Consider the following 25408-nt stretch of genomic DNA (forward strand, 5'->3'; position numbering starts at 1 on the left):
TTGCAGGAAGGGAGGAGAGAAAAAAAAAGGAGGTGACAAGATGACTCAAATACATCCTGATGGCTTCGAATGAAGAGCAGAAAGGAGAAGGATGGAAAGAGTTTGGAGTTTATTCTCTTTTTTTTTTTTTTTGGGTGGGTTGTTTTTTGTTCCTCCAGCAGGTTTGAGCTGTGATTTCGCAGCAGAGTGCTGCTCTCCACAGTAGGAACCCCAGGGCTGTGATATACTGTGTGTGCAGGATGGATGTATTAAACTTGAGCAAGCTGCTCAGATGCTGCTCGTAAAAACCACCTCAGATATAAGGCAGGCTCCTTGGGGAAGGGGCTAAGTGCACTCAGCAAATAATGAATAGAAATAAAAATAAATATCAAATGGCCCATAAAAATCAAAGAATAATGGTAACTAAAAAGTTCCTGGATTTGCTGTGAGAGATAAAATCCCATCAGCAGGATGGAATAACAAGGAATAGCCTCTCTCGGTCCCTTCTCCGCAGGACACAAGTCAGCACGCCTGGTCACCAGAGGAGTTATGGAATACATCTTCCTTCCAGCGTCTTAAAAATTCATTTTTCATGCTTTGAGAGACCTTCTGGGGGTTGATTTAACCGGGATCTGGGGAACATGTGAAAGGCATTTACAGCATGTGGCACAGCCTGGCTTTTCCTGCAGGGGAAGCAGAGGTGTAACGTTCACAGCTCCTCAGCCGCTGCCCCCACCTGGCATTGAGAGGTCCACGGCTAGCGGGCAGCCCGGCCGGGCCAGCCGTCAGCAGGGCTGCTTTACCGCTCGGCAGGCACTGAACTAACTGCACTTAAAATCCCCGCACGGACCTGACGAGTAACAAGGGGAAAGTCTTCCCCTGGAAGCTTTTCGCAAAGCAGGGCGAGCTGCGAAGCTGAGGCTGCAGAAAAGCAGCCCCGGGAGAAAATGGAAGGGATCGAATGAAGCAGAGCTGGTGGCTGAGGAAGCAGAACGAGCCCGAGGCGTTGGTAAGGAGGGGAAGGAGCCCCCAAACACCAGCGAAACGCAAAGCAGGCAGTCTTGGGGAGAGGATCGGGGCGAGAGCCAGGCTTGCTCCGTCCTGCAGGCAGCACTGCCCGGTGCGGAGGGCTGCGGAGCGACTGCCGCAGGCTCTGCCGATCACCTGCGGCACTGACTCCCCTCCGCCGCCTCTCCCCGCGCTGACATCTCCTCTTCTGAGTAGGTCGGGTCTAAAATAACAGGGCCCCAAGGTCCCGGCTGGGGTCTCCGTGCTCTGCAGCAATACAAATAGCAAATTAATAAGCGCTGCTTCCCTTTCTCCCCAAGGTTTTACGAGGCTTAATTAATGAATGTCTGTAAAACGCATTTGGAGCCGGGAATGAAATGTGCTGTGGAAATGCCAAATATTTTTAATGCTCCAGCAGATTTAGAAGGTTTAAATAAGAAAAATACACAGCCCTGCCTCGGAAACAGATTGCTCTCCTTGAAGCGGAGAGCTCCAGAACATGAAGTTTTCATCAGGCTGACTTGAAAGAGCATTTTCACGGCTTTCCGAGCGCGTTTATTCTCATGGACGAATCCCCCCCCCCCTTTGCCTCGTACAGATGTGGACACCGAGGCATGGGAAATCAAAGACATTTACCCCCGGTCGTTGGCAGAGCCACCGCTATGAATAATTTCCTGCTTTCCACCGCTGACTGGAATGCCCTCTAGACCCTCTGCTCCCTCCAGATGCGTGCTGGCTTTGGAAATTACACGGCTCGGGCTCAAGCCTCCGCCGGCCGCTTTGGGAAGAGCCGGGAGCGCCTCCGGTGCCGGCCATGTGTGGGGACGCAGGGGCAGCTGTGGGCACGGAGGCGGCGCCGCCGGAGCGCTGCCAGCTCCGCCGAGCCTGCACTGCACCCTCTGCAGGGTACCGCCGCTGCTGCACGGCGCAGGGCAGCCGCACCTGCCCCGCGGCTGGCACGGCATGGCATGGCATGGCATGGCATGGCATGGCATGGCACGGCACGGCATGGCAGCAAGCTCCGCGGCCAGGGCGATGCGCAGCAGGGTTGTCCCCACAGTCCCCCCATGGCCCCTGTGAGATGTGCCCGGGTGCGGGTCGTGGCCTGGGACCGTTGGCTGCTGGTGGACAGTGGCTGGGCGGTGGCACAAGGAGGACCTGTGGGGTGGTGACAGAGCTTTGGGATACCTCAGTTGTCGAGGGTGGTGGTGACGGAGCCCTGGGACCCCTCAGCTGGGTGATGAGGACCCCCCCCAAGCCTCCTCAGCCATGAGGAGGCGACAGCTCAGCGACCCTGTGGGCACCGGGAGGCGACAGCTCAGTGACCCGGTGGGCACGGGGAGGCGACAGCTCAGTGACCCGGTGGGCACCGGGAGGCGACAGCTCAGTGACCCGGTGGGCACGGGGAGGCGACAGCTCAGTGACCCGGTGGGCACGGGGAGGCGACAGCTCAGTGACCCGGTGGGCACCGGGAGGCGACAGCTCAGCGACCCGGTGGGCACCGGGAGGCGACAGCCGCCGGGCTCCACGGCCGCCAGACGGTGGCAGCCCCCGGAGCCCCCTCAGTCGCAAGGCAGTCCTGGGCCGCCCCCAGCCGCAGGGAGGTGACACCTCCCGGCTCCCCTCAGCCGCGGGGAGGTGGCAATCCCGGGAGCCCCTCAGCCGCGGGGCAGCGACATCCCCCGGGTGCCCTGGGCGGTGACAGGCCTCGGCGGCGGCGGCGGGGCGGCGCCAGGCCCGGCGGGAGCAGCGCGGCTCCAGGGCTCCCCGGTTCCCGCCGCGGGCCCCGCTCGCTCCTGCGCCTTTAACGCGGCGGCTCCTGCAGCCTCCCCGCTCGGGGCCCGGCGCAGCGAAGATGGCGGAGTCCGGCGGGGCCGAGTTCGCCGCGGAGCGGCCGAGCAGGTGAGCGGGGCCCGGGCGCGGCCTAGGCCGGGGGCTGGGGGCGGGCGGGAAGCGGGGCCCGGCCCGGCTGGGCCCGGCGGCGGGCGGGGATCGTGAGGGGGAAACCGCGGAGAGGGCCGCGCCGCTTCGCCGCCTTCCTGCGGCACCCAGCAGCGTCCTGGCTTTCGTCTCTTCTCCCTTTCTTTTCGGCCTTGCCGCTCCCCGGGGGTCCCGGCCAGCAGGGCAGCCCGTCCCGGTGGCCCGGAGGGGCGGGGGAGGAGAAGTGTGCCAGGCCCCGGCGGCTCGGGGACCTCGGAAAGATAAGAGAATAACAACAACAGCAGCAACGCTCTGCCCCCGAGGCTGAGGAGGAGGAAGGCTGCGGTTTGAGGGAGGCTCGCACATAGGGAATATGAATCACACCTGGACCCCCCTGGCGCTGTCAGGCTCCGTGGGTCTGCAGAGACACCAGGCTTAGAGGTTTACAGAAGCTCCAAGTTTCTGGTGTTTGAGGTCCCTTCTCTTGTGCCCCGTCTAGCCCGGGCTGCAAGCCCCTCCTGGGCTGTCTGGTTTTGGTCCCTCTGGGGTCACGCAGCTGGCGGTGGTACCTGGGAGGGGGTGGCGGTGGGCAAATGGCTGTGGCTGGGACCTGTTGGTGGAGAAGTTTCAGTCCCCAGGGCTCTTCCCTCTGTCGTCCGCCAAAAGTTGCCGTGTTGGAGAGCGTCCAGAGCTGTGTGGTCTGTCTCGGATGTGGTGCTGTCAACCTGTCACTTGGCTTCAGAGCATCATCTGTCCCCAGCTCTCACTGCAGGCACTCCCGCAGTAATCCTGCCGCCGAGTGAAGCTCTCTCACAGCCGTTTCAGCGCTGGAGAAGCCTCTCTCAGTTCACACCTTAGATCTATAATTTCTGTATCTAATAACCACCTGTGTAAACTCGATGCTGTGTTGCTTGGGGCGCTTCACTCTCCCTCTCTGCACCTCCTTTCCTGCCCTCTCAGAGCAGCAGCAGCAGCAGCAGCAGCAGCTCTTTCACACGGCTGTCAGCCGGGCGCTGGGGAGGCTCTGGGTCTGGATGTGGAGCAGTGAGAGATGGAAGTAATTTGTTTCAGGGCCGTGATAAATCACCCAGGCTGGAGCTGCAGCACTTCTGTTCCCTGAGCTGTAGCTCCAGCCTGTTCCCTATCGCTGCGTGTTTATTTTCCTTGTTAATTTCAAAGCAAAGCCCCCTGAAGGCTGGATGCTGCTCCTTAGCCTTCTGTTTCCAAGGATGGATTTATTGGGGAGAAACCAGAAGAGGGGCACTGGAGATGCCACATCATCTCTAGAGAGAACTTCAAGGGCATTCCCCATCAGCAGCCACTCCTTGTTAGGTGCTTCCACTTGTGGCTTCTTGCACTTGCTGAGCATTTCCTCTCTAGGGCAAAGAAGCCCAAGGCCTCCTGTGCCATGTCGCTGGCGCTCTCTTGCTCAAACAGCACAGGCAGAATTTCCATCTTTGGAATTGCTACTGCCTGGCTGCTGCTGGTTACCCTGAGCAGGCTGCAGAGCAGGAAAATTAACTTGTCTGCTGAGGATCCTGCCCCTGCTTTCAACATGGAGCACACTGTGTGGGCTGCTGCGGGCAAAAGGCTTTCAACACGCTGAGGGCACGAGAGAGGCTGAAAAGCAAACAGCTCAAATCTTCTCTTCTGGAATAAACTTTCCCTTCCCCCCCCCCCCCCTCATTAATTTTCCCTTTCTTCCTCTATGGATAGAATTTCCTGAGTTACAAATGGGTTTCCTGTTTTATTCCCAGCCCTCTGTACTTGGCGCTGGTGAGCCCTCACCTTGGACACCCTGTTCAGGTTTGGGCTCCTCCCAGAAGGATGTGGAGGGGCTGGAGTGGATCCAGAGCAACAGAGCTGGGACAGCAAGAAGTAGCAGTTGAGGACTGTTAGCCACACTGTGGTGAGGAATGGCCTCAAAAAGTGAGGGAGAGGACAACAAACTGCCCCACACACCTCTGCCATGGACCCTGCAGCATCTCAGAGTTAAGCTTTGGGCCTCTCATTTCAAGAAGGACATTGAGGGGCTGGAGCAGACCCACAGAAGGGCAACAAAGCTGGGGAAGGGTCTGGAGAACAGGGCTGGGGAGGGAGGAGCAGCTGAGGGAGCTGGGGGTGTTCAGCTTGGAGAAGAGGAGGCTGAGAGTAGACCTTCTTGCTCACTACAGCTCCCTGAAAAGAGGTGAAGCCAGGTGGGGGTTGGACTCTTCTCCCTGGTGATCTTAGAGGACTTTTCCAACCAAACCCATTCTATGAATCTATGCAGAGGGAGAGTTCCGGGCTACAAAATTCCCTCTGTAACTGTGCTGCTCCTGGAGATGCTCTTTGTGATTGGTGTGCATCCATCATTGCCCTCAGTGAGAGAAGCTCTCTCTGCTTTTAGACAGCAAGACCTAGGAGCTCTGCTTGGTGAGGAAGGGTTGTGCATGGTGACAGATCTAGGAGAAACAGCTTCTCATGTTGGGGAGGATGCTGTGGTGCAGGCCTCCAGGCAGGAGTTCATCAGAGTGTCCAGGCAAGCTGAGTGTCTGCAGCAGGGAATAATCCCCTGAAGCAAGGAGGGCAGCCAGGGTGGATGAGCACCTTGCAGACCTCTCCCTGATGCCATTGCCTGCTGAAAGCAATCCCACCAAAAAGCAGAAGAAATGTGCAAGAGAGGCCTGTGGGTCCATATCTCTGGGTTCACACCCAGGGAAAGTCGACCTCAGTCCCCCCAACCTTGTGTCTTCTGTGGCAAGTGGTGGGAGAGAGAGCAAAGGTAGAGGAGGCTGCAGCAGGACCTCTACGGGGAGATGGCACTGAGGGCTGTGAGCCTTGTGACCTCCTGCAAGGGAGGTTATTCTGCCCCTGTACTCACCACTGGTCAGGCCACACCTTGAGTGCTGTGTCCAGTTCTGGGCCCCTCAATTCAAGAGAGATGTTGAGGTGCTGGAAGGTGTCCAGAGAAGGGCAACAAAGCTGGTGAAGGGCCTGGAACACAAACCCTATGAGGAGAGGCTGAGGGAGCTGGGGGTGTTTAGCCTGGAGAAGAGGAGGCTCAGGGCAGAGCTCATTGCTGTCTACAACTACCGGAAGGGAGGTTGTAGCCAGGTGGGGTTGACCTCTTCTCCCAGGCAACCAGCAATAGAACAAGGGGACACAGTCTCAAGTTGAGCCGAGGTAGGTGTAGGCTGGATGTTAGGAGGAAGTTCTTCCCTGAGAGAGTGATTGGCATTGGAATGGGCTGCCCAGGGAGGTGGTGGAGGCACCGTGCCTGGAGGTGTTCAAGCAAAGCCTGGCTGAGGCACTTAGTGCCATGGTCTGGTTGACTGGATAGGGCTGGGTGTTATGTTGGAGTGGATGATCTTGGAGGTCTCTTCCAACCTGGTTGATTCTATGATTCAGGCTTCCATCAGACTTTTGGGGCTTTTGCAACTGTGGGAAGTTTGGTTTCTGTGGTTCCTGTGCTCTCTCCCCTGCCACATGGCGATCTGAGAACAGATTTAGCTGTTAGATCTGGTAGACGCAGTGTCAATGTTTACGCTGCGACTGAGGCGCTGCAAAAAATAACTGCAGCTTGCTCTTCCAACGTGGGGAGACTTCAGAGCTGCAGCTTCTGTTTAGGCCAAAAGTAAACTTCAGTGGTTCTTTAAAGGCTCTTGTCTTACCTCCAAGTGTTGCGTAGCGCTGCCTGCTTTGTGCAGAGCAGCCTTGCAGCACAGGACACTGCCTCCAGATTCTCCTTCACGTGGAAGAGAAATGCTGAACCTGCACAGAAAGCAGGGAGCTGGTGGTGGCCTTGGCTTATTCCAGCCAGGGGACACGGTGAGGGTGGCAGAGCTGAAGTGCTCCAGGAGCTGAGAAGTGTAATGAAGGTTAGGATGGACACAAGCCTGGTGGAAGGTAAGTGTTGAGGCTTTGGGTAAGGAGGGAAACAGCCTGCAGGCAGCTAGGGCAGTGAGAGGATTTAACCCTGCGGCTGAGCTGGAGTTGCTGTTACCATGCCAAGTGCCAGGGCAGCTGCTGACATCTGCCAGCAAACCTGATTGCTTCGGTTTGCACTGAAGGGATGCTGGCTCCTGCTTCTCATCTGCTGCTTCACTCAGTTCGTGTTGGCTTTGCCTTTGAGCTCCCCAGCTGCTCCGGGGCTGTAATCTGGAGGTTGGAAGTGTGGGGGGAGGAGAGGGTTGCTGCAACTCACTGCACGCTGGAGTAGCTACTCCAGGTGTAAGTAGTTTGGTCCTTGGTATTGCCACACAGTCCAGAGGATGCAGTCCCATGCCTCAGCAGCAGGCTGGGACAAACAACGCTCCAGTGCCTCAGCTTTGGAGCTCTTCTGAGGTTCACAGGCTGCCGGCAATGGGCCTGGTGTGGTCCTGAGGGAGACAGTCACAGTGACCTGCTTGGTGGGGGCAAGTTTGTGCCTTGTTGAGAGCTGCTGGTCGAGCTGCAATCGGCTGTGCCCAGAGGGAGCACAACCCAGACGTTGCTGAACTGTGACAAGCTGGGAAGATCCCAATGGATTTGTGGCTGGAGCAGCAGTCACTGTGCCACAGATCAGCTCGGCTCTGCTTCCAGAGGTGAAAATGTGATGCTGGAGTGGGCTGGAGGGAAGAGCAAGGCTGGAGAGAAGAGCAAGGTGGCATCTAGAAGGCGAAGCGGCGCTTGGCGCTGGGCTGGATGTCACTTTTGGGGTGGCCTTGGTGGCTCTGCTGTGCTCCCCGACACCACTAGGTGCCTCTCGGCCTTTGCGCAGCAGCTCTGCCACGGGCGCTGCTGGAGAGCCGCGGGGCTGTACCCGCTGCTGGCTGCCAGTCCGCCGCGGAGCCTGGGGAGCGAGGGTGCCCCTGCCTCTGGCTTTGGGGGCTTTTTGATCCAGCATGGCTGGAGCTTGCCCTTTCCTGGAGCTGAGGGCTGGCAGGGTTGGACCACGAGGACATACGGTGGGGGCAAAGTGGAAGCGCTGCCAGCAGCAGTACCCAGCGAGCGAGGAGCCTGCACTCAGCCCTGTGCCCAGGGCACACAGGCACGGGTTCGGTGGTGCCAAAGCCACTTTGCTTCCGGGGGTCCATGCGTGGGGCTGAGCTGGGGAGCAGTGAGAGCAGCAGGCTTCTGCACTGCTGTCACACTGCCTCTACCTGCCAGAGCAATTTGTGTGCTTCCAGGGATTTTGGTGTTTGTTCTGGCTCCGTGGGATTAGGGCTGGGGCTGGCAAGAATGGAACCACTCTGAAGTTTGGAGGTTGGGTTCTCATCCTTAGTCGTGGTGAAAGTACAGGTTCAGATGATGGAAGGGCAGTGTGTGAGGTGTGCCCAGCTCCATGCTCTCTACTGCTGGAGGAGGTTTGAGGCAGGACTGACATACTCCGTGGTAGCTCTGCGTCTAGATGGAGATGGCAGATCCTGGTCTATGATATTCTCAGCCCTGGTATCTTTGTGCTCCTCCACGACCCTCATGCCACCAGTCTGCAAACAGAGCCCTGAGCTGGGAGTCACATTGGTCACTTTGGGGGCTGAATGAATAGAACCAAACTGCTTCTGCCCTTGGTCCCTTCCCCAGCATGAGGATGCATTTTTATGAGTCCTGTTGTTTCTTTCTCCTCACCCAGTTTGATCCAGGTTCAGCACCGAGTGACCAGCCCCTCACACTGGAGCTACACGAGGTGGCACAGAATTTAATGTGCTCAGATACTTCACCCTCTGCATTTTGGTTGCCTGCTCCATTTTACCAGGCCAGCTTTTGGCAGCCATCCCCTTGAATTGGTGCTTTTAGCAGAACCCCAAATCCCACCTCCTTTGGCTTGGAGCAGCCTCCTGATGGAAGCCTGGGAGCAGAGTGTGTTTGTGTGTGTGTCTGCTGGGCCCTGTGTGAGTCCAGCTCAGAAAGAAAGGAAAACAGAGATTTGGAAATGTGTCTGGGACTCCTCAGGGGGACCAAAAATAATACTGCAGAAAAATAAATTGAAATGCCTCTGGCCTCAGCTGCTGCCTCACCTTTGGGGAGTGGAGTTCTTTGCTCGTCCTGCTTTGGAGAAGCAGGATGCAGATAAGCCAGTAAGGGGATCCCAGAATGCCAGCATGGGGGGGTTGGGAGGGACCTCTGGGGATCACCCAGTCCAACCCCCCTGCTCCAGCAGGGTACCCACAGCAGCTTGCCCGGGAGCACAATGGCCAGGGAGGGTTGGAAGCTCTGCAGAGAAAGAGACTCCACAACCTCTCTGGGCAGCCTGCTGCAGGCCTCCAGCACCCTCACACCAAAGAAGTTTCTCCTCTTGGCCAGATGGAGCCTCCTGGCTTCCAGTTTGTGCCCATTGCCCCCTGTGCTGTCCCTGGGCACCACTGAGCAGAGTCTGGCCCCATCCTCTTGCTCCCCCAGCCTTCAGCTCCTGCTGAGCACTGATCATATCCCCTCTGGGGCTGCTCTTCTGCAGGCTCTCAGCCCCAGGGCTTTCAGCCTTTGCTCCTCACAGAGCTGCTCCAGGCCCCTCAGCAGCTTTGCAGCCCTCAGCAGGGCTACCGATCAGGCAGGACCTGACTCACAAAGCATTTCAAAATGCAGCATTAAGATACCTCCTGGCGAGAGGTCTCAGTGCCAAGGTGGAGCTGGTGTGGGCTGTCCAGTGGCACCTAGTGCCATGCCAGTAGTGGGCAGCCCATCCTTGGAGACCCTGATTGCCTCTCGGTGCCAGGCACAAGGTTGTGGTACAACTCAGAGCTGAGTCTGTTTGGTTTCTTCTCTCCCGACTGCTCCTTTGCCACCTGAATTTCCCCTCAGGCTCCAGACCCTTCCCACTCTGCTGTTCAACTGCAGGCACCCAGGGACCATTTTTCTCACACAAATTACTGCTTCTCGTAAAACTCACACCCATTTCTAAGCCCTTTATTTGAGCGCTCCCAATCGCTGGTTGCTTTTAAATGCAGATATTAGTCTCGGGCTTTCTGCTTTTATTTGTTGCCTTGGATGATAGAGGAGGTGTCAGGAGAGGAGAGGAGAGGAGAGGAGAGGAAAGGGGAGAGGAGAGGAGAGGGAAGGGGAGAGGAGAAGGGAGGGGAGGGGAGGGGAGGGGAGGGGAGGGGAGGGGAGGGGAGGGGAGGGGAGAGGAGAGGAGAGGAGAGGAGAGGAGAGGAGAGGAGAGGAGAGGAGAGGAGAGGAGAGGAGAGGAGAGGAGAGGAGAGGAGAGGAGAGGAGAGGAGAGGAGAGGAGAGGAGAGGAGAGGAGAGGAGAGGAGAGGAGAGGAGAGGAGAGGAGAGGAGAGGAGAGGAGAGGAGAGGAGAGGAGAGGAGAGGAGAGGAGAGGAGAGGAGAGGAGAGGAGAGGAGAGGAGAGGAGAGGAGAGGAGAGGAGAGGAGAGGAGAGGAGAGGAGAGGAGAGGAGAGGAGAGGAGAGGAGAGGAGAGGAGAGGAGAGGAGAGGAGAGGAGAGGAGAGGAGAGGAGAGGAGAGGAGAGGAGAGGAGAGGAGAGGAGAGGAGAGGAGAGCGAGGGCAGGCACAGAAGAGAAACAAGAGAACTGAAGGGGACTGAAGTGGAGAAGGAACAAAGGAAGGGACTAAACGATTTTGCTGCCGTATCTTTGCTAAGGGTGATTGTGTTTCTCTGGAAAACATCCCCCTCATTCCACGCGTTAATATTTAATTAGTCGCTGATCATTAAGTGCTTATTGTTGTTGCTAATTTGGCCGGGGAAGGGCTGGGAAAATGTTGCTTCTGCTGGGGTGCTGCTGCGGTCTCGCTGCTGCTGGCAGTGGAAGTAGGTCAGCAGGGCAGGTATTTTTAAGCCTCATTGTCTGGCAGCTTCTGATCTTCCCCGCACCCAAACTTCAAGGAACTCCTTTTTGGAGGGGATGCAAAGGCCACAGGAGTGTTGGCCCAAGTCCTGCCAGCAGTTTGTGGAACAGCAGCTCTGCAGCGAAGGCTTCAGCCCCAACCGAAGGTTAATGTGAGGTGCTTGGAAGCTGATTTCCATCGTTTGGGCATGTGACAGAAAGCCTCCAGAGCTGAAATGCTGCAGTCACCATGGCTACCAGGGACTTATCTGAGGGAGTTTGACTTTTGTTTTGATTTTAAGTGTCTTAATTGTAGTTTAACAATCCGAATCTGAAAGTGTTTTTTCGCTCGGGCATGAAACTAAAGGCATGAAATGATTTGCATTGTTAAAACATCCATCAGGCTGCCTCGCAGAGGCCCTCACAGAGCCTTCTTAATATTCATCCCTGACGTTCTAAATAAAGTCACTCTTCAGCTTTCTCTCGGTTCTGCTGCTCTCCCCACACAGGATCTTTAGCAGGCTTGAGTGCTCCGAAGGTGCCTTTGAAGTGCCCAGGCCTTTGTTTGCCCAGAGGGCAGCTGTGGCAGCCCAGGCTTGCTGCAAAGGCAGGCAGGCTGCTGCTTTTTTCCCCCCTCCTCTGCTGTACCACAGCCATGCCCTGCAGGGTGCTGCTTCCAGAGCCTGTGTGTGCTGGCCAAGGCTGCCTGCTGGAAGGCTGCCCTGCTCCACAGTCCTGCCAACCCCCCTGAGTTTTCCTCCTGTGTGAAAAATGACCGAGCACCACCTGCCCAGAGAGTGGGAAGTCGTGGGAGGATGTCAGCAGGGATGCTGAGCCAGGCTGGAGAGTGAGTCTGGCTAGCACTGAACTGCCCCTCCTTCCAGGGAGGATCCTGGTACACAGGAGGAGGAGGAGGAAGGTGGTAGGCAGTTGGGTAGCAAAAGCTTTCTCTGATTCAAGTGAAATCACTGTAGTGTTCTAATCTGCTCTGGGATAATTCCCTCCATTTGTACTTGTGCAGTAGTTGCAACCATGCTGAAATATGACCTGGGCCCTGGTAAGCTCTTAATTCCAGCTTTGATGTTTTTAATCATCAGCACAGATTTGGTAGAAATGATTCATTAGCCTGGAGCAGAGTTTGGGTTACACGTGATGGTGTGGGGAGGCAGAGACAGGGGATGATTGTTCCTTGGGATGTTCTTTGTGCCTCCTCTCAACTTGAAGCAGGGCCCTTAAGTATCTCTCAGCCCAGCAGCTCTGCAGGTCTCCTGGGTGCCCAGCCCCAAGTCCAGCTGGCTCCTGGCTGCAGCTGTTCCTGCTTGAAACTCAAGCAGCCCTTGCTCAGACACAAGGCAGCTAAGGATGTGGGCAGCCTGCTCGGGGCAAGGATGAGCACATGGCCCAGCTCCTGCCATAGGTGCAGCAGCAGCAGGAGCACTCCTGGCCTTGTTTGCCTTCCCTGCCTGCTGCCTGCCTGCAGCCACTCCCTCAGCCCTCCACTGAACATCTTCCTGAGCCTGCAGCCTGGTTCTGCGTTGGTTTCCCCCGGGCTGCCTGTGCTGAACTCTGTCCTGCAGTGACTGGAGAGGATTGAAAGCAATCTGGCTTCCGAGCAGCAGCTTGGAGACAAATCCTCAATCCCATTACTTGTTCCCTGCAGGCCCTCTTTGAAAACTGGGTGCCAGTGCTGCCAGCAGTGGCTGGGAGGCTGCTGCCCAAAGTGGCTCACCCTGGTGATCAGTGTGGCTGTGGAGCCCCAGCTGCCCCAGCCTCCCTGCCATGGGTGCAGTGGCAGGAGCAGAAAGCTGCCTTCCAGGGCCACAGCTGCTTCCATCTGGAGAGCAGGATTTGTGCTCCTCAGAAGTCACCTTTACACTGATTCATCCATGCCAGAGATGCTGCTGGGTCACGCCAGCACTTTCAGATCCCTGGCAGGGCACTGAAGCCTTTGGGATCTGCAGTGGCAGAACTGCTCCGTGTGAGGGTGGTTTGCTGCTCTCCATACTTCCAGAGGATCACTGGGAGTGGAAGCAGCCAGACACACTTGACCCTGCTCTGGGCAGTGCTCAGCTGCTGCCAAAGGTGCTCCAGGCACAGGAGCCCTGCGAAGCTCTGCACCAGGGGAAGGACTGAGGGGTGGTTGTGGCCAGGAGGAGGTTGCTCTCTTCTCTCAGGTGGCCAGCACCAGAACGAGAGGACACAGCCTCAGGCTGCACCAGGGGAAATTTAGGCTGGAGGTGAGGAGAAAGTTCTTCCCTGAGAGAGTCATTGGACACTGGAATGGGCTGCCCGGGGAGGTGGTGGAGTCGCCGTCCCTGGAGCTGTTCAAGGCAGGACTGGACGTGGCACTTGGTGCCATGGTCTGGCCTTGAGCTCTGTGGTAAAGGGTTGGACTTGATGATCTGTGAGGTCTCTTCCAACCCTGATGATACTGTGACTCAGGCTCACAGCATGTTAGGGGTTGGAAGGGACCCAAAGAGCTCCTCCAGTCCAAATCCCCCTTCCAGAGCAGGACTGTACAATCTAGCTCAGGTCACAGAGGAATGCATCCAGACAGGTCTTGGAAGTCTCCAGGGGAGAGCCAGCAGACTCCACTTGGTGCTGGCCTTTTGGGACAAAAATGAAACCCAGAGGAAAATTCCAGAAGCTCTCCAGCCCTGCCTCCATCAGAAAGGGCAGGAGGGAAGGAGTGGAGCAAGAGCTGCTCACTACTGCTGGCGAAAGGCTTTCATCTGGAACCGCTTCTCCGCGGTTGGTCTGCAAGGCTGCTGCAGTCCAAACGGTTAAGCAACAAGTGCAGGGCACAGGCAGGCCTGCAGTGGGCACAGCCTGGCAGAGCTACCTCCCCGTGCTCAAGGCTTCCCTTTGTGCCGCCTTCTTTTTTCAGTCCCTGAGATCCAGCTGCTGCCTCTCTCCTGCCGCTGTTCCTAACGCGGGCAAGGAGTGGAAGGCGAGACCGGGTGGCACCGTGCCCGCTGTGTTCTGCTGTGCCCGGTGGCTGGGCAGCCTGCCGTGAGCCCAGCCTGCTTTGATCGCTAATCTCTTCTTACTAACCGCCCTGCTTGCTGCTGCTTTATCACCTCTCCTCCTCCTGCCTTGTGCTTTGTTGTCTGCTACCTGATGTCTGATGCTTTGTGTGGTGCTTGGTTTGTTCCCACCCTGTGTGCTGCTTCTAAAACGTCTTTTTTCCCGGACCCAGGAGCCCAGCCCTGGTCAGTGTCTCTCTGGTCAGTTTTGGTTTGGTTTGTCTGTTTCTTCTCCCTTGCCTGCAGGGTTGTGTAATTATTGGATCCTTTTATTGTACCCCTGTAAGCAGGCAAAGGGAGGAGTGCAGGGAGCTGCTCACAGTGACCTATTGAAACCACTCCCACCTGCAAACATGCTTCAGCCAGCCCAGCAACATCCCCAGCCCAGCTTCAGTCCTGCATCCACCTGAACAGCCAAATATGAGTCTGGAGAGCCTGTGAAAGTGGACAGAGGAGTAGCAAAGGAAGGGGAATGTTTGCTCAGGGAAAGCCTTTGCTTGTTTGCAGAGGCTTCTGCACTGGCAGGGCTGTGGGTCCAGGGACAGCAACCACCTGCAGGTGAGCCCTTGGGCTGGAACAAGTATCCTAGAGAACTGCTCTGAAAGAAAAGGCTGAAGGGAAGTGCCCTGAGAAGGCTCCTGCAGGAGGTTGAGCCTAGGGAAGTTTTGCTAACCTCAGGAGCTGCCCCCGGCAGAGCTGCCCCTGGCAGAGCTGCCCACATGCGCTTCACCTGGCCAGGCTCTGCTCAGGGACTGGCCTGAGTTCAGGGGCAGGATCCCTCCTGTGCTCAGCGTTTCCTCCTCGGGACTGCAGCGGCTGGAGGCCTTTGTTCCAGAGGGGAGAGGGAAGTGAGCTTGCCTTGATGAATATTCATGTGCTGCTCCCTTCGGGCTCCTTCCTCTTTGGCCATGGGAAGAGCTGGAGTGAAGAGAGGGCTCTTGGCTGGCGGAGCAGTGGATAAAGGTCTTGTCAGCAGCTGCCTCTCTGCTAATCCTTCTCATTACAGGCAGGATGTTGTAGCTGGACTCCACTCTCTCAGCTGAGACTTTTTGGTGTTCTTTGACATTAAGGTAGGGATTTCAGACCTGTGCCACAAGAAGCACAGCTGAGCAGTACCACTCATCCCAGTAGGAACTGGGATGAATTTTAAGGTGGGTTCCCAAGCCTGAGGTGTGTCGGCAAAGATCTGATATCTGCATCCTGCAGCATCCCAAGGAGCTGCTCACATACAGTCCTGTCCTGGCTGCTCTGATGAGCATCACAGACTTCCCCCAGCTCTGCTCTTCTGTAAAGCCTGCAGGAAATTGCAACCCGATAAGTTCGGCAAGGAGCAGGCCCCGTGCATTGTTACTCATTGTTTGGGGATTGTTGACGTCCCCTTTTTGTTATCCCATCTCCCTGCCTCCTCCCTGACCCTGCCGGCCTGGCTCCTCCATTGTGTGTGGCTTCTGTTGTTGTGCAGGCAGTGAACTCTGAGGGGCAGTTGTTGGTAAGCATCAGATGGTCCAGCCCCTAGCAGCCTGCACCTCGGCTCTCTGCTGCCCTTGTTGGTTTATTCGACCTCGATATTGTTGAGAACAACCACTCTGTTGTCCCCTTCAGGCACAGAGCTGGGTGCGTTTGCCTGGGCAGCTTCCCAGGTCTGTGTGTGTCACAGCATGGAGGGCTTGGAAAGGACCTCTGGAGCTCATCTAGCCCAACCCCCCCGATCCAGCAGCAGGGCACCCACAGCAGCTTGCCCAGGAGCAAGATGTTTCTCCTCCTGTTCAGGTGGAACCTCCCGGGTGCCAGTTTGTGCCCACTGCCCCTTGCCCTGTCCCTGGGCACCACTGAGCAGAATCTAGCCCCATTCTCTTGCCTCTCACCCTTTAGCTCTTGCTGAGCTTTGATCAGATCCCCTTTGGGGCTGCTCTCATTGCTGCTCCAGGCCCCTCAGCATCTTTGTGGCCTCCACTGGACCTTCTGCAGTGGTTCCCTATCTCTCTTGAGCTGGGGAGCCCAAAACTGGTCCTAGTCCTCCATCTATGACCTCAGCTGGGCAGAGCAGAGGGGCAGAGGCTCACTCTCCCTGCTGGCCTCACTCTCCTTCATGCCGTGCTGCCATAAAAGAATACCTTTAAAAAGCTTGAGGCCAACCAGCAGATGCATCTGAAAACACAAACTCTGCTGCTCCTGCATGTTCTCTTCTCAGAAGGACGATCCCTACACGGATCTTGATCCTGAAAAGTAGTTCAGAGTGGGATTAAATCTGCAGATGAATTTAGGCTCCCTGGCTGGCGCTGGCATGTGCGGAGCCCTCTGGGTGGGCAGGGCAGGGCAGGGCAGGCTGACAGCACAGGGAACCTGCAGCCTGTGTGGCTCTTTGCAGAGAGACACAGAGCATCTCCCAGCCTCTCCAGGCAGTGCTGGTGTTCAACTGCAGCCTTCTCCCTGACAAGTGCATCTGAGGCCGAGTGACTCCAAGAGTGATGCTCTCGGCGTGGGGAACATGTGAGAGGCACTGGGGAAAGCAAGGAAATATTTACACTGGGAGGGGACTGTTTACAAGTGCAGTTCAAACAGCTGACGTTAGTGAGAGGGCCTGGGCTGTGCAGTGTTTTGCTTTGGCTCTTCTCAGGAGGGTCAGGCATAAGGAAAAGATCAAATGGGGCTGGTGGGGCCACGCTTGGACCGTCCAGAGGATCTGACAGCTGCAGTCAGGAGAGGTGGTGAGAAGTGAGCAACTGTGGTCCCGTCTGGCGCTTGAAGCTGAGGTCAGGGCGGACCCTGGAGAAGCTGCAGCGTGGGGACAGCAGCGTAGGCTGGAGGCTTTGGCCCCAGCAGCTGGAGTTTAGATGGGCCCTGGGTGCTGCAGCCCGAGGGACTTCAGTAAGGTGAGGCTTTGGCAGTGTCTGTTGTGCTGGGAGAAGGGAACACAACGGAGCTCTGATGTCATGGTGTGGCTGCCGCGCTGGGGATTGGTGTTCACACTGCCTCTTGTTCCACCTCCTCCCCGGCATGCTCTGGAGGGATCCCACATACTGTTTTAATTTCAACCCAGCCTGTCTCTCTTGTTCTGTTTTTAGCATGGCTGACAAGAACAGCACCCTGAAATGCACGTTCTCTGCTCCTGGCCACAGCACCACGCTGCTGCAGGGACTGGCCTCGCTCCGAGCTCAGGCTCAGCTGCTTGATGTCATCCTCACTATAAATAATGAAGTGTTTCAGGTTCATAAAGTTGTCTTGGCTGCCTGCAGTGACTATTTCAGGTGAGAATCCGATAGGGAAGCAGGCATTTTTACCTCTCCCCTTGGTCTGCTGTTTCCCCATCCTCCCCTACCCCAGCCTTCCCACCACACCCCTCTGCAGGTAGGGGTTCTCCCAGGGAGTTGGTGGGGTTGGAGTCAGGCCCTCTGCATGTAGCTGAGGTTTGTTGGGCCCAGACTCAAGTTCAAGCCCAGGTCTTGACCCCACCTGGCAGCTCTGGTAGGTGCTGTGCCTGCTGAAGGGAACAGACTCTTGCCCTGGAGCTGCTGGAGCCGCTGCCAAGTGGCAGGAGGGCTCTGAAGTGAGTCATCCCTGAGCGCCCTGAGTCTGTCAAACCACTCTTGCTCTCCATAAACACCACTGATCTGCCTCCAGTTCTTCCTGTGCACAGGCTGAAGAGCCTGGAGCGTTTTGGAGCATTCCCCAGAGCCCAGTAAGACAAGGGAGAGTTGTCCCCTCTGCTGTGGGGACACAGAACACAGAGATTCTCAGGCACTTTAGTGCAGTGAGGCAGAGCAGGAGTTAGTCCTGAGTGAAGGTGTGGATCCAGACACTGCCAGGCTGGGTTGGGTGGGTAGGAAGGGACCTTTGAAGCTCATCCAGTACACCCCCCCTGCAGCCAGCAGGGACAGCTGCAACCAGAACAGGTTGCTCACAGCCCCAGACGACCTGACCTGCAGGGATGGGCAGCTCCCACCTCCCTGGGCAGCCTGGGCCAGGGGCTCACCACTTTCCTCATCTAAAATCTCTTCCCTGCACCTGGTCTAGATCCTGCCTCTGCCCAGCTCCTTTGTAACACTTCTCTGCCTTCTGAGGGATCTTTCCTAGCATGGCAGGGGTGTAGGGAAGGCTCAGGGCAGAGCACACAGCTGGGTGCTGTGCTGGGCTGCAGCAGGCACAGCTGGAGAAGAGCCACCAGTGGGGTTTGCAGGCCCTTGCCCTGCAGCTCCCTTCCTGACCGGGGCAGGCTGGCTCACTGAGCAGGTAACCAAGAGGAAGGGACTTCAGTGTCCCTTGGCATGTCTGTGGCATCTTGTCACCCATCTCTTTGTCTGCTCTGTCAGTGCCTGGCTGCTGCAGGCTGTTCCCTTCTGTCTGCCTTTGGTAACAAACCTCCCAAGCTTGTTGCTCTCCCTCACAGAGCAGTTAAGGATGGAGCTGCTCCCCCACCAGATGCTAATGGCACTATTTGTATGCAGAGACGCTGTGGCAGTGCCACTGCCAGGCTCTGCTCGCTGCTGACACATAATTGCTGAGTAGGTTTCTTGTTAGAAGTTCTGCGGAGCTGAGGAGGGGTCCTGGGGAGCAAGGGCAGCATAAGGGAGCCTCTGCAAACGCTCCGGGCTGCTGCAGGAGGGGGGAGGGAAGGCAGCGAAACGGCAGCGTTCCTGGAATCAGCATTTCAGAGGCAGAACTCCTGGGGAAGGAGCTGCATTCTGCTTGATGATTTGTCCTCAGCGCGGCCACAATCCTGCTTTTGTTCCCCCCTGCACGTTCAGCTGCGCGGAGCTGAGGCAGGAGCACAGCTCCGTGGCACGGGAGAGGCCAGGGGCTCCCAGCAGAGTGATGGCCAAATAATTGCAAACAGTGCTGCTGGTCACCGGCTGCAGAGAGCTGCCTCCACACGCAGGTATTTCCTTCCTAAGGCTTTCCTGGGTTCCTGCTGGATGGCAGCAGATTTTCTAGCCTGGCCTGGACAGGAGACTTGGAATCTGTGCTTCTTGACAGCGTTCCCAAGATGTTCTTTATTCGGGGGTCAGTGCAGCAGGAGCTGCTCCTGCTGTCTGACTTGCACCGTGGAGCCACTGCAGCTCCCTGAGGCAGCTCTGCCCACGCTGTGCCCTTGCAGTGGCTTGACCTTTCTGATGGGGGAGAGCAGCTTGCCCGTGGGGAATCGTGCAGGAGCTGCCCCACGTTAGGTCTTTGTGTGGCAGCCTGCAGCTTGCTGTGGGTGCTGAACATCCACCTCAGCTCTCCCAGCGCCCTGCTTTGCCTTTGCCTCTGCTGCTGCTTGTTGAAGCGCAGAGCACAGACTCTTGCCCCGGAGCTGCCCATGCACACCAAATGCTGCAGGAATGGAACATAAAGGCAGCCCCCCCCCAGGGTGCTGCTGCGGCCCCAGCACCCCCACAGCTGGGCAGCGCAGCACAGCTCCCCAGGAGCGGTTCGGGAGATGCCTGTGTGCAGCCCTGGGCATGCTCTGTGCTTCCTGTGGGGTTAAGAAGCCTGCCAAGGAGGTGAGCTAGGGCCTGGCCCACTGATGTGCTCCCTGCTGTGCTCTAACCAAACCTGGTGTCTTTGGGCTTTAGTTGCCTGCTTAGCCTCTGCTGTAGCGCTGCTACACAACAGAGCCTGCAGCCTCATGCTGCAGCTCTGCATGTTCACAGGGGATGCACCTCGGAGAGGAGGCTCTGTTGGGATCACCAGAGGTGTTCAGGAGATGTGTAGCAGGCCGAGGCTGCAGTGAGCTCACTGAAGCCCTTGCCTCAAGGCAGTGCTGCTGGCGAGCTCAGAGGATCCCTGGCCTGCTGGAGCAGCTTCTTGCTCTGTGCTCACTCTGCACGCTCAGACCCTCAGGGTACAGCTCCCATCTCTGCTGGTGCAGATCCTGCTGTCCCCTTTGGTTGCTGAGTGTCACAGGTATGTTGGTGTTCAGTTCACTGCCAGCTCTGCCTCCTTCTCACAGCTTTGTCCTTTGGTCAGACTTCTGCTGCCAGCAGGGCTGCAGAGCCTCACACTCTGCTCGCTGAGCATCGCTCCCGAGTGCGCTGCTTGTGACTGCAGCACTCTGGTTCCTCCTGGCTTTGAGAGGTTCAGCCTCGATGTATTCCCCTCCTTGCCCTTCCTCCCTCTGAGAATGGGGGTGCTGGCAGAGCTGCTGAGGTGCTCCATCGTTGGACATCTACTGAAAAGGGACAAAACTCCTGTTTGTGTTGTGACCTGCAGGGCGATGTTCACGGGCGGCATGCGAGAAGCCAGCCAGGATGTGATCGAGCTGAAAGGAGTCTCTGCCAAGGGGCTCAAGCACATCATCGACTTCGCCTACAGCGCCGAGGTGACCCTGGACCTGGACTGCATCCAGGACGTGCTGGGAGCCGCTGTCTTCCTGCAGATGGTGCCCGTGGTGGAGCTCTGCGAGGAGTTCCTGAAGTCTGCCATGAGCGTGGAGACCTGCCTCAACATCGGGCAGATGGCCACCACCTTCAGCCTCGCCTCCTTGAAGGAGTCGGTGGATGCCTTCACCTTCAGGCACTTCCTGCAGATCTCGGAGGAGGAGGACTTCCTGCAGCTGCCCCTGGAGCGCCTCGTGTTCTTCCTGCAGAGCAACAGGCTGCGGAGCTGCCGCGAGATCGACCTCTTCCGCGCCGCCGTGCGCTGGCTGCAGCACGACCCCGCGCGCCGCGCCAGCGCCAGCCAGGTGCTCTGCCACATCCGCTTCCCCTTGATGAAGTCCTCGGAGCTGGTGGACAGCGTCCAGACCTTGGACATCATGGTGGAGGACGTCTTGTGCCGGCAGTACTTGCTGGAAGCCTTCAACTACCAGATCCTGCCCTTCCGGCAGCACGAGATGCAGTCCCCGCGCACGGCCATCCGCTCCGACCTGCTGTCCCTCGTCACCTTCGGCGGCACCCCCTACACGGACAACGACCGCACGGTCAGCTGCAAGGCCTACTGCCTGCCCCACGCCGGCGCGCGCCAGTTCCGCGAGCTCACCCAGATGGAGGTGGGCAGCAGCCACTCCTGCGTGGCCGTGCTGGACAACTTCGTCTACATCGTGGGCGGGCAGCAGCTGCAGTACCGCAGCGGCGAGGGGGCCGTGGACGTCTGCTACCGCTATGACCCCCACCTCAACCAGTGGCTGCGCATCCAGGCCATGCAGGAGAGCAGGATCCAGTTCCAGCTGAACGTGCTGCACGGCATGGTCTATGCCACGGGGGGCAGGAACCGCTCGGGCAGCCTGGCCTCGGTGGAGAAGTATTGCCCCAAGGACAACGAGTGGAGCTACGTCTGCTCGCTGAAGCGCAGGACGTGGGGGCACGCCGGCGCCACGGTGGGGGACAGGCTCTACATCTCGGGAGGCTACGGCATTTCGGTGGAGGACAAGAAGGCTCTGCACTGCTACGACCCCAGCGTGGACCAGTGGGAGTTCAAAACCCCCATGAATGAGCCCAGGGTCCTGCACGCCATGGTGAGTGCCAACAGCCGCATCTACGCCCTGGGGGGCCGCATGGACCACGTGGATCGCTGCTTCGACGTGCTGGCCGTGGAGTACTACCTGCCTGAGACAGACCAGTGGACAACAGTGAGCCCCATGCGTGCAGGGCAGTCAGAGGCTGGCTGCTGTTTGCTGGAGAAGAAGATTTACATCGTGGGGGGGTACAACTGGCACCTGAACAACGTCACCAGCATCGTGCAGGTGTACAACACAGAGACCGACGAGTGGGAGAGGGACCTGCACTTCCCGGAGTCATTTGCTGGCATTGCCTGTGCCCCTGTCATCCTGCCCCAGGTAACCACCCAGAGGTGACCTGGCATCACCTCCTGCTGCCTCTGACCAGGCTGCCCTCCTCCTCCGTCGTGGTTTGCAAACGGCCTTGAGCATTTTGTGGGGGAGGGAAGCAGAGGAAGAGCTGCTGCTGCCTTCTCCAGAGCTGCTGCTGCCTCCTCCGTGGAGTCCCTCCCCTCTCACGCCGTGTCCTGGCAAGCCTGACTGCTCAGCAGCACTTCTCAGCCAGTTAGGCTGCACAGATGTCACAACTGGAGCAAGCTCTGCTTGTCTCTCCTCCCTCCTTCCTCCCCTCCCTCCTTCCTCCCCTCCTTCTTGCCTCTTTCTCCTGCCCTCTCTCTGAGGGGTGCCCCTTGCTGACTTCCCATCTTTGTGTCACACGTTGCAGGCACTGTCAGCTCAGGAGTCCCCAGGTGCTGTGGGATGTCCAAAGCAGGCCAGAGCTGACTCCAGGAACCATTGTCTGTCACTGGGTTGTTTTAGCACACAGCAGACCCAGGCCCTGCCTGACCAACAGCCTGACCTCCAGAAGCAATAAAGGGACACTGGGAGCTACCAGAACTCAGGTGCTCAGATTCTGAGAGCAGATTCCTGCTTCTCCAAGGTGGCTTCCCTTTTTCAACCCTTCTTAGAAGGGGAATATTTATCCCTGCACCCTGCTGGTCTCTTGTTGCCCACCCTGCACCGCAGGCCCAGCTCCCTTCCTCACCCCTGCCATGCTCTGGGCCAGGAGCTCTCCCTGCCCTGGGGCATCCAGAGTTTGCCACACAAAAGCCATCTGGAGAGCTCGATTCCATAGGAATTGTTTAAGTGCCAATCCCTGCTTGGCCTCGCTGGCAATAAGAGCTCTGCTGGGCTGAGCCACTCTGGCACCTGCAAGCTCTGGGGTCAGAACCCTCTGGGCTTTGCCTTTGCCATCCCTGCACCAGCAGGAGCTGGGGCAGCAGAGGAGCTGGAGGCTGCTCCTGCACTGTCTCAAAGGTTTTCTCACCTGGCTTCTAAATAAGAGACTTGGTGCCATGAGCTGAGAGCAGGCTCCGTGCACCTGGGGAGGGTTTGTTGCTGTTGCAGGAAAGGATTTTAAATGCAGAGGTTGATCTGAAGGGGACTTTGTCATTTCAGTCAAATCCATGTTTACAGCAGGGGACACTGCTGCTCCCTGAACTTCCCTTTCCTCCAAGCCATGCTTTCTGATTCATTTGACTGGGTAATGAATTGCAATGTCCTCCTTTAATCAGGAATTCTGTTCCAAGGGCTTTGTTTTGTACCTGTATCACTTCGATTGTGACATCTTTGGTCTCCCTTCCTAAAGTAACTTACATCCTGCTGGGCTGTGACTTTGAGGGACAACTCCCAGCCTCTGCCCTGCCGAGGAGCCATCCAGCAGGGGCTGTGTCAAGCAGGAGCCCCACACCTCAGACCTACATCAAGACGTTTTGTTCTAGCAGTGACATCAGAGCAGCTGTGGCTGTGGCAGGGGAGGGCACAGGCTGCTCGGTGAAGCTCTGAGTTCTCTGTTTCAGAGGCAGTGGTCCCCAGTTTCAGCTGCTCCCATCTCTGTGCTGGTAATAAATTAATGCCAGGTACTTGTTGCAGAGGGCTGCAGACAGGGCCCATCTCTGCTGCCTGGCTCTCAGGCAGTTAATTTCCTCTATTCTCTGCTCATTTGGTCTGGCAGAGAAGCTGGGAGGCTGTGGAGCAGCCCTGGCAGATAACGAACACACTTTGAAAGGGAGCAAAGCAATTCAGTGCGAGCTTCAAAGGTGCAGAGGAGTGGATTGGCTTCTTTTAATGCTTCCATATGTTTATGGGAAGGGTTAGTAACAAACGGGAGGTTCCTTGCTTCCCTGTTTGTGGGATATCATTAATCCTCTTGATTCCAGAATCCCAGCATGGTGGAGGTTGGAAGGGACCTCTGGAGCTCATCCAGTCCAACCCCCCTGCTCCAGCAGGGCACCTGCAGCAGTTTGCCCGGGAGCACAATGGCCAGGGAGGGTTGGAAGCTCTGCAGAGAAAGAGACTCCACAGCCTCTCTGGGCAGCCTGCTGCAGGCCTCCAGCACCCTCACACCAAAGAAGTTTCTCCTCTTGGCCAGATGGAGCCTCCTGGCTTCCAGTTTGTGCCCATTGCCCCTTGTGCTGTCCCTGGGCACCACTGAGCAGAGTCTGGCTCCATCCTCTTGCCCCCCAGCCTTCAGCTCCTGCTGAGCACTGATCATATCCCCTCTGGGGCTGCTCTTCTGCAGGCTCTCAGCCCCAGGGCTTTCAGCCTTTGCTCCTCACAGAGCTGCTCCAGGCCCCTCAGCAGCTTCTCAGCCTCCACTGGACCCTCTCCAGTAGTTCCCTGATCTCTTGAACTGGGGAGCCCAGAAGTGGATCCAGCACTCCAGATGTGCCTCAGCTGAGTGTCAGGCATCAGCAGTCTGTCATCCTCAGGCCTCACTATTCCTCCTTGTTTAGTTTACTCTTTCCTCCCAAGAGCATTTGGATGGCAGCAGCTGATTTGGGTGTGCCGAGCCTGCAGCCGCGGTGCTGATGAGCCCCTGCTGAAGGAGCTGTGCCTTGACCATGGCTGGCATCTCTGCGTGAGGGAACTGTGCTCTGTCACTTGCAGCTCCTGAGGTAGGTGAGGGGGTGGGGGGAGAGTGATCCCTGAGTTGCTGAGAAGGCCTCCTGGATGTCACTTCTGTCAGCCCAGCAGAACTGTGCTTCCCGTCTGTGCTCCTGGTGGGGGCTGTGTGGAGGAGCAGACACAAAGCCATGCTGGGACTCTGCTCACCAGGGCAGCTGTTGCCTGCCCGGTACCTGCATTCCCATTCCCTGGTGCTGCCAAGGGGAACTGGGGAAGGTTTCCAGCTCCCTTCCCTGGGCAGTGCTGTGCATCCCCTCTCTTTGTTACTGGAATGTTCTTTTTATAACAACCTGAGGAACTCTTTTTCATACCCTTGGCTGGGAGTGCTCCACCTGTTCTAAATTTAGCAGAGCCTGGCTCAAATGTTTGTGGCCATATCCATATGGATAATAAAGTTTGGTTCACCCCTGTGAAAGATGCAGTTGTGGCTCTGGGCTGTTCTGTGCATCACTCTGCAGATCAATGGGGTTGAGTCTTCTGCCTTCCAGCAGCAACCTTGCTGCCGGCTGAGAGGCCAGTGCAGATCTGAGCAGTGCCACTGCCTGGCTGGGCTGTGGGGAGCTCTTTGGCAGGATGTGCCAGGTGAAAAGCAAAGGGAATGGGCTCCTCTGCTTCAGGAATGAGCAAAGCCAGATAAATGTTTGATTGAGCTCAGAGGCATTTATTAGTCTCGGAGCAGCCATAACCATGATGGGGGTAAAGCTGATTTGGTGCATTTGGAAATGCCCTTGGACAGACGGGGAGCAGTAAAAGCTCAGCATCATTAGCCCTGGGTACTGCCGAGTGTGCAGGTCCCATTAGGGACTCCTGTCGGGGCCAGGATAATAGCTTCTGTCTTCTCTGATGTTTTATGGGCTTGAAATTGTGCTTAAAACTCTGAAGCAAGCAAACAGCACAAGGTTTGGCTGGGGGCTGCGGCTGCCTGCATCCCATTACCGCTGCCCCGGACCCCTCTCCAGAGGCTCTGCCAGCTCCGCGACCCTTCTGTCGCTTCTCCCTCTGCTGGAGCCCTGCTGATGCGTGCAGACGTGTGCCAGGCTCCCGCCTGGCTCTGGCAATCGGATGGGGATGGAAGAGGGGGGAAGGGACTCCCCAGCTCCCGGTGCCCCGGTGCCGATTGCAGCTGATGCTGCACAGCAGAGCTGCTCTGGACCTCTTTGAGCCACATCAAACCGAGTCAGACGTTTCCACTTGTGTGCCTGTGATAAGGGCTGCAGTTGCTGAAACTCTCCAAACTTGAGGGACATTTATCATGCAGAGATTATTGAAGCCAGACTACTGTCAGAATAAATAAAACATGTTTCCCAGTGCAGCTCTAATTATGATTTTTAGGCAGTTGTGTAAT

The 25408-nt window shown here is 57.2% G+C and overlaps 1 protein-coding gene across 2 annotated transcripts; it reads left to right on the forward strand.

Moving 5' to 3' along the window:
- The first annotated feature begins 2401 nt into the window (after window positions 1-2401).
- KLHL26 (kelch like family member 26) lies at window positions 2402-24478 on the forward strand. 2 transcript variants are annotated; one of them, XM_064175061.1, is made up of 3 exons: window positions 2402-2889; window positions 16745-16927; window positions 19872-24478. In XM_064175061.1, the coding sequence occupies exons 1-3, from the start codon at window positions 2843-2845 to the stop codon at window positions 21451-21453; spliced, it is 1812 nt and encodes a 603-aa protein (XP_064031131.1). In that variant the 5' UTR covers window positions 2402-2842; the 3' UTR covers window positions 21454-24478. The 2 variants fall into 2 exon arrangements, with proteins under 2 accessions (XP_064031131.1, XP_064031132.1); XM_064175062.1 differs by lacking the exon at window positions 16745-16927.
- The last annotated feature ends 930 nt before the right edge of the window (window positions 24479-25408 follow it).

This window comes from Pogoniulus pusillus, chromosome 41, assembly GCF_015220805.1.
Source record: "Pogoniulus pusillus isolate bPogPus1 chromosome 41, bPogPus1.pri, whole genome shotgun sequence".
Lineage (NCBI taxonomy): Eukaryota > Metazoa > Chordata > Aves > Piciformes > Lybiidae > Pogoniulus > Pogoniulus pusillus.

What these genes read in the sequence shown, in the direction of transcription:
- KLHL26 (XM_064175061.1), top strand. Translation starts at nt 2,843, where the DNA reads ATGGCGGAGTCCGGCGGGGCCGAGTTCGCCGCGGAGCGGCCGAGCAG. An exon ending in GCCGCGGAGCGGCCGAGCAG is followed by an intron (nt 2,890 to 16,744) that starts GTGAGCGGGGCC and finishes TTCTGTTTTTAG; the next exon opens with CATGGCTGACAAGAACAGCA. An exon ending in GCCTGCAGTGACTATTTCAG is followed by an intron (nt 16,928 to 19,871) that starts GTGAGAATCCGA and finishes TGTGACCTGCAG; the next exon opens with GGCGATGTTCACGGGCGGCA.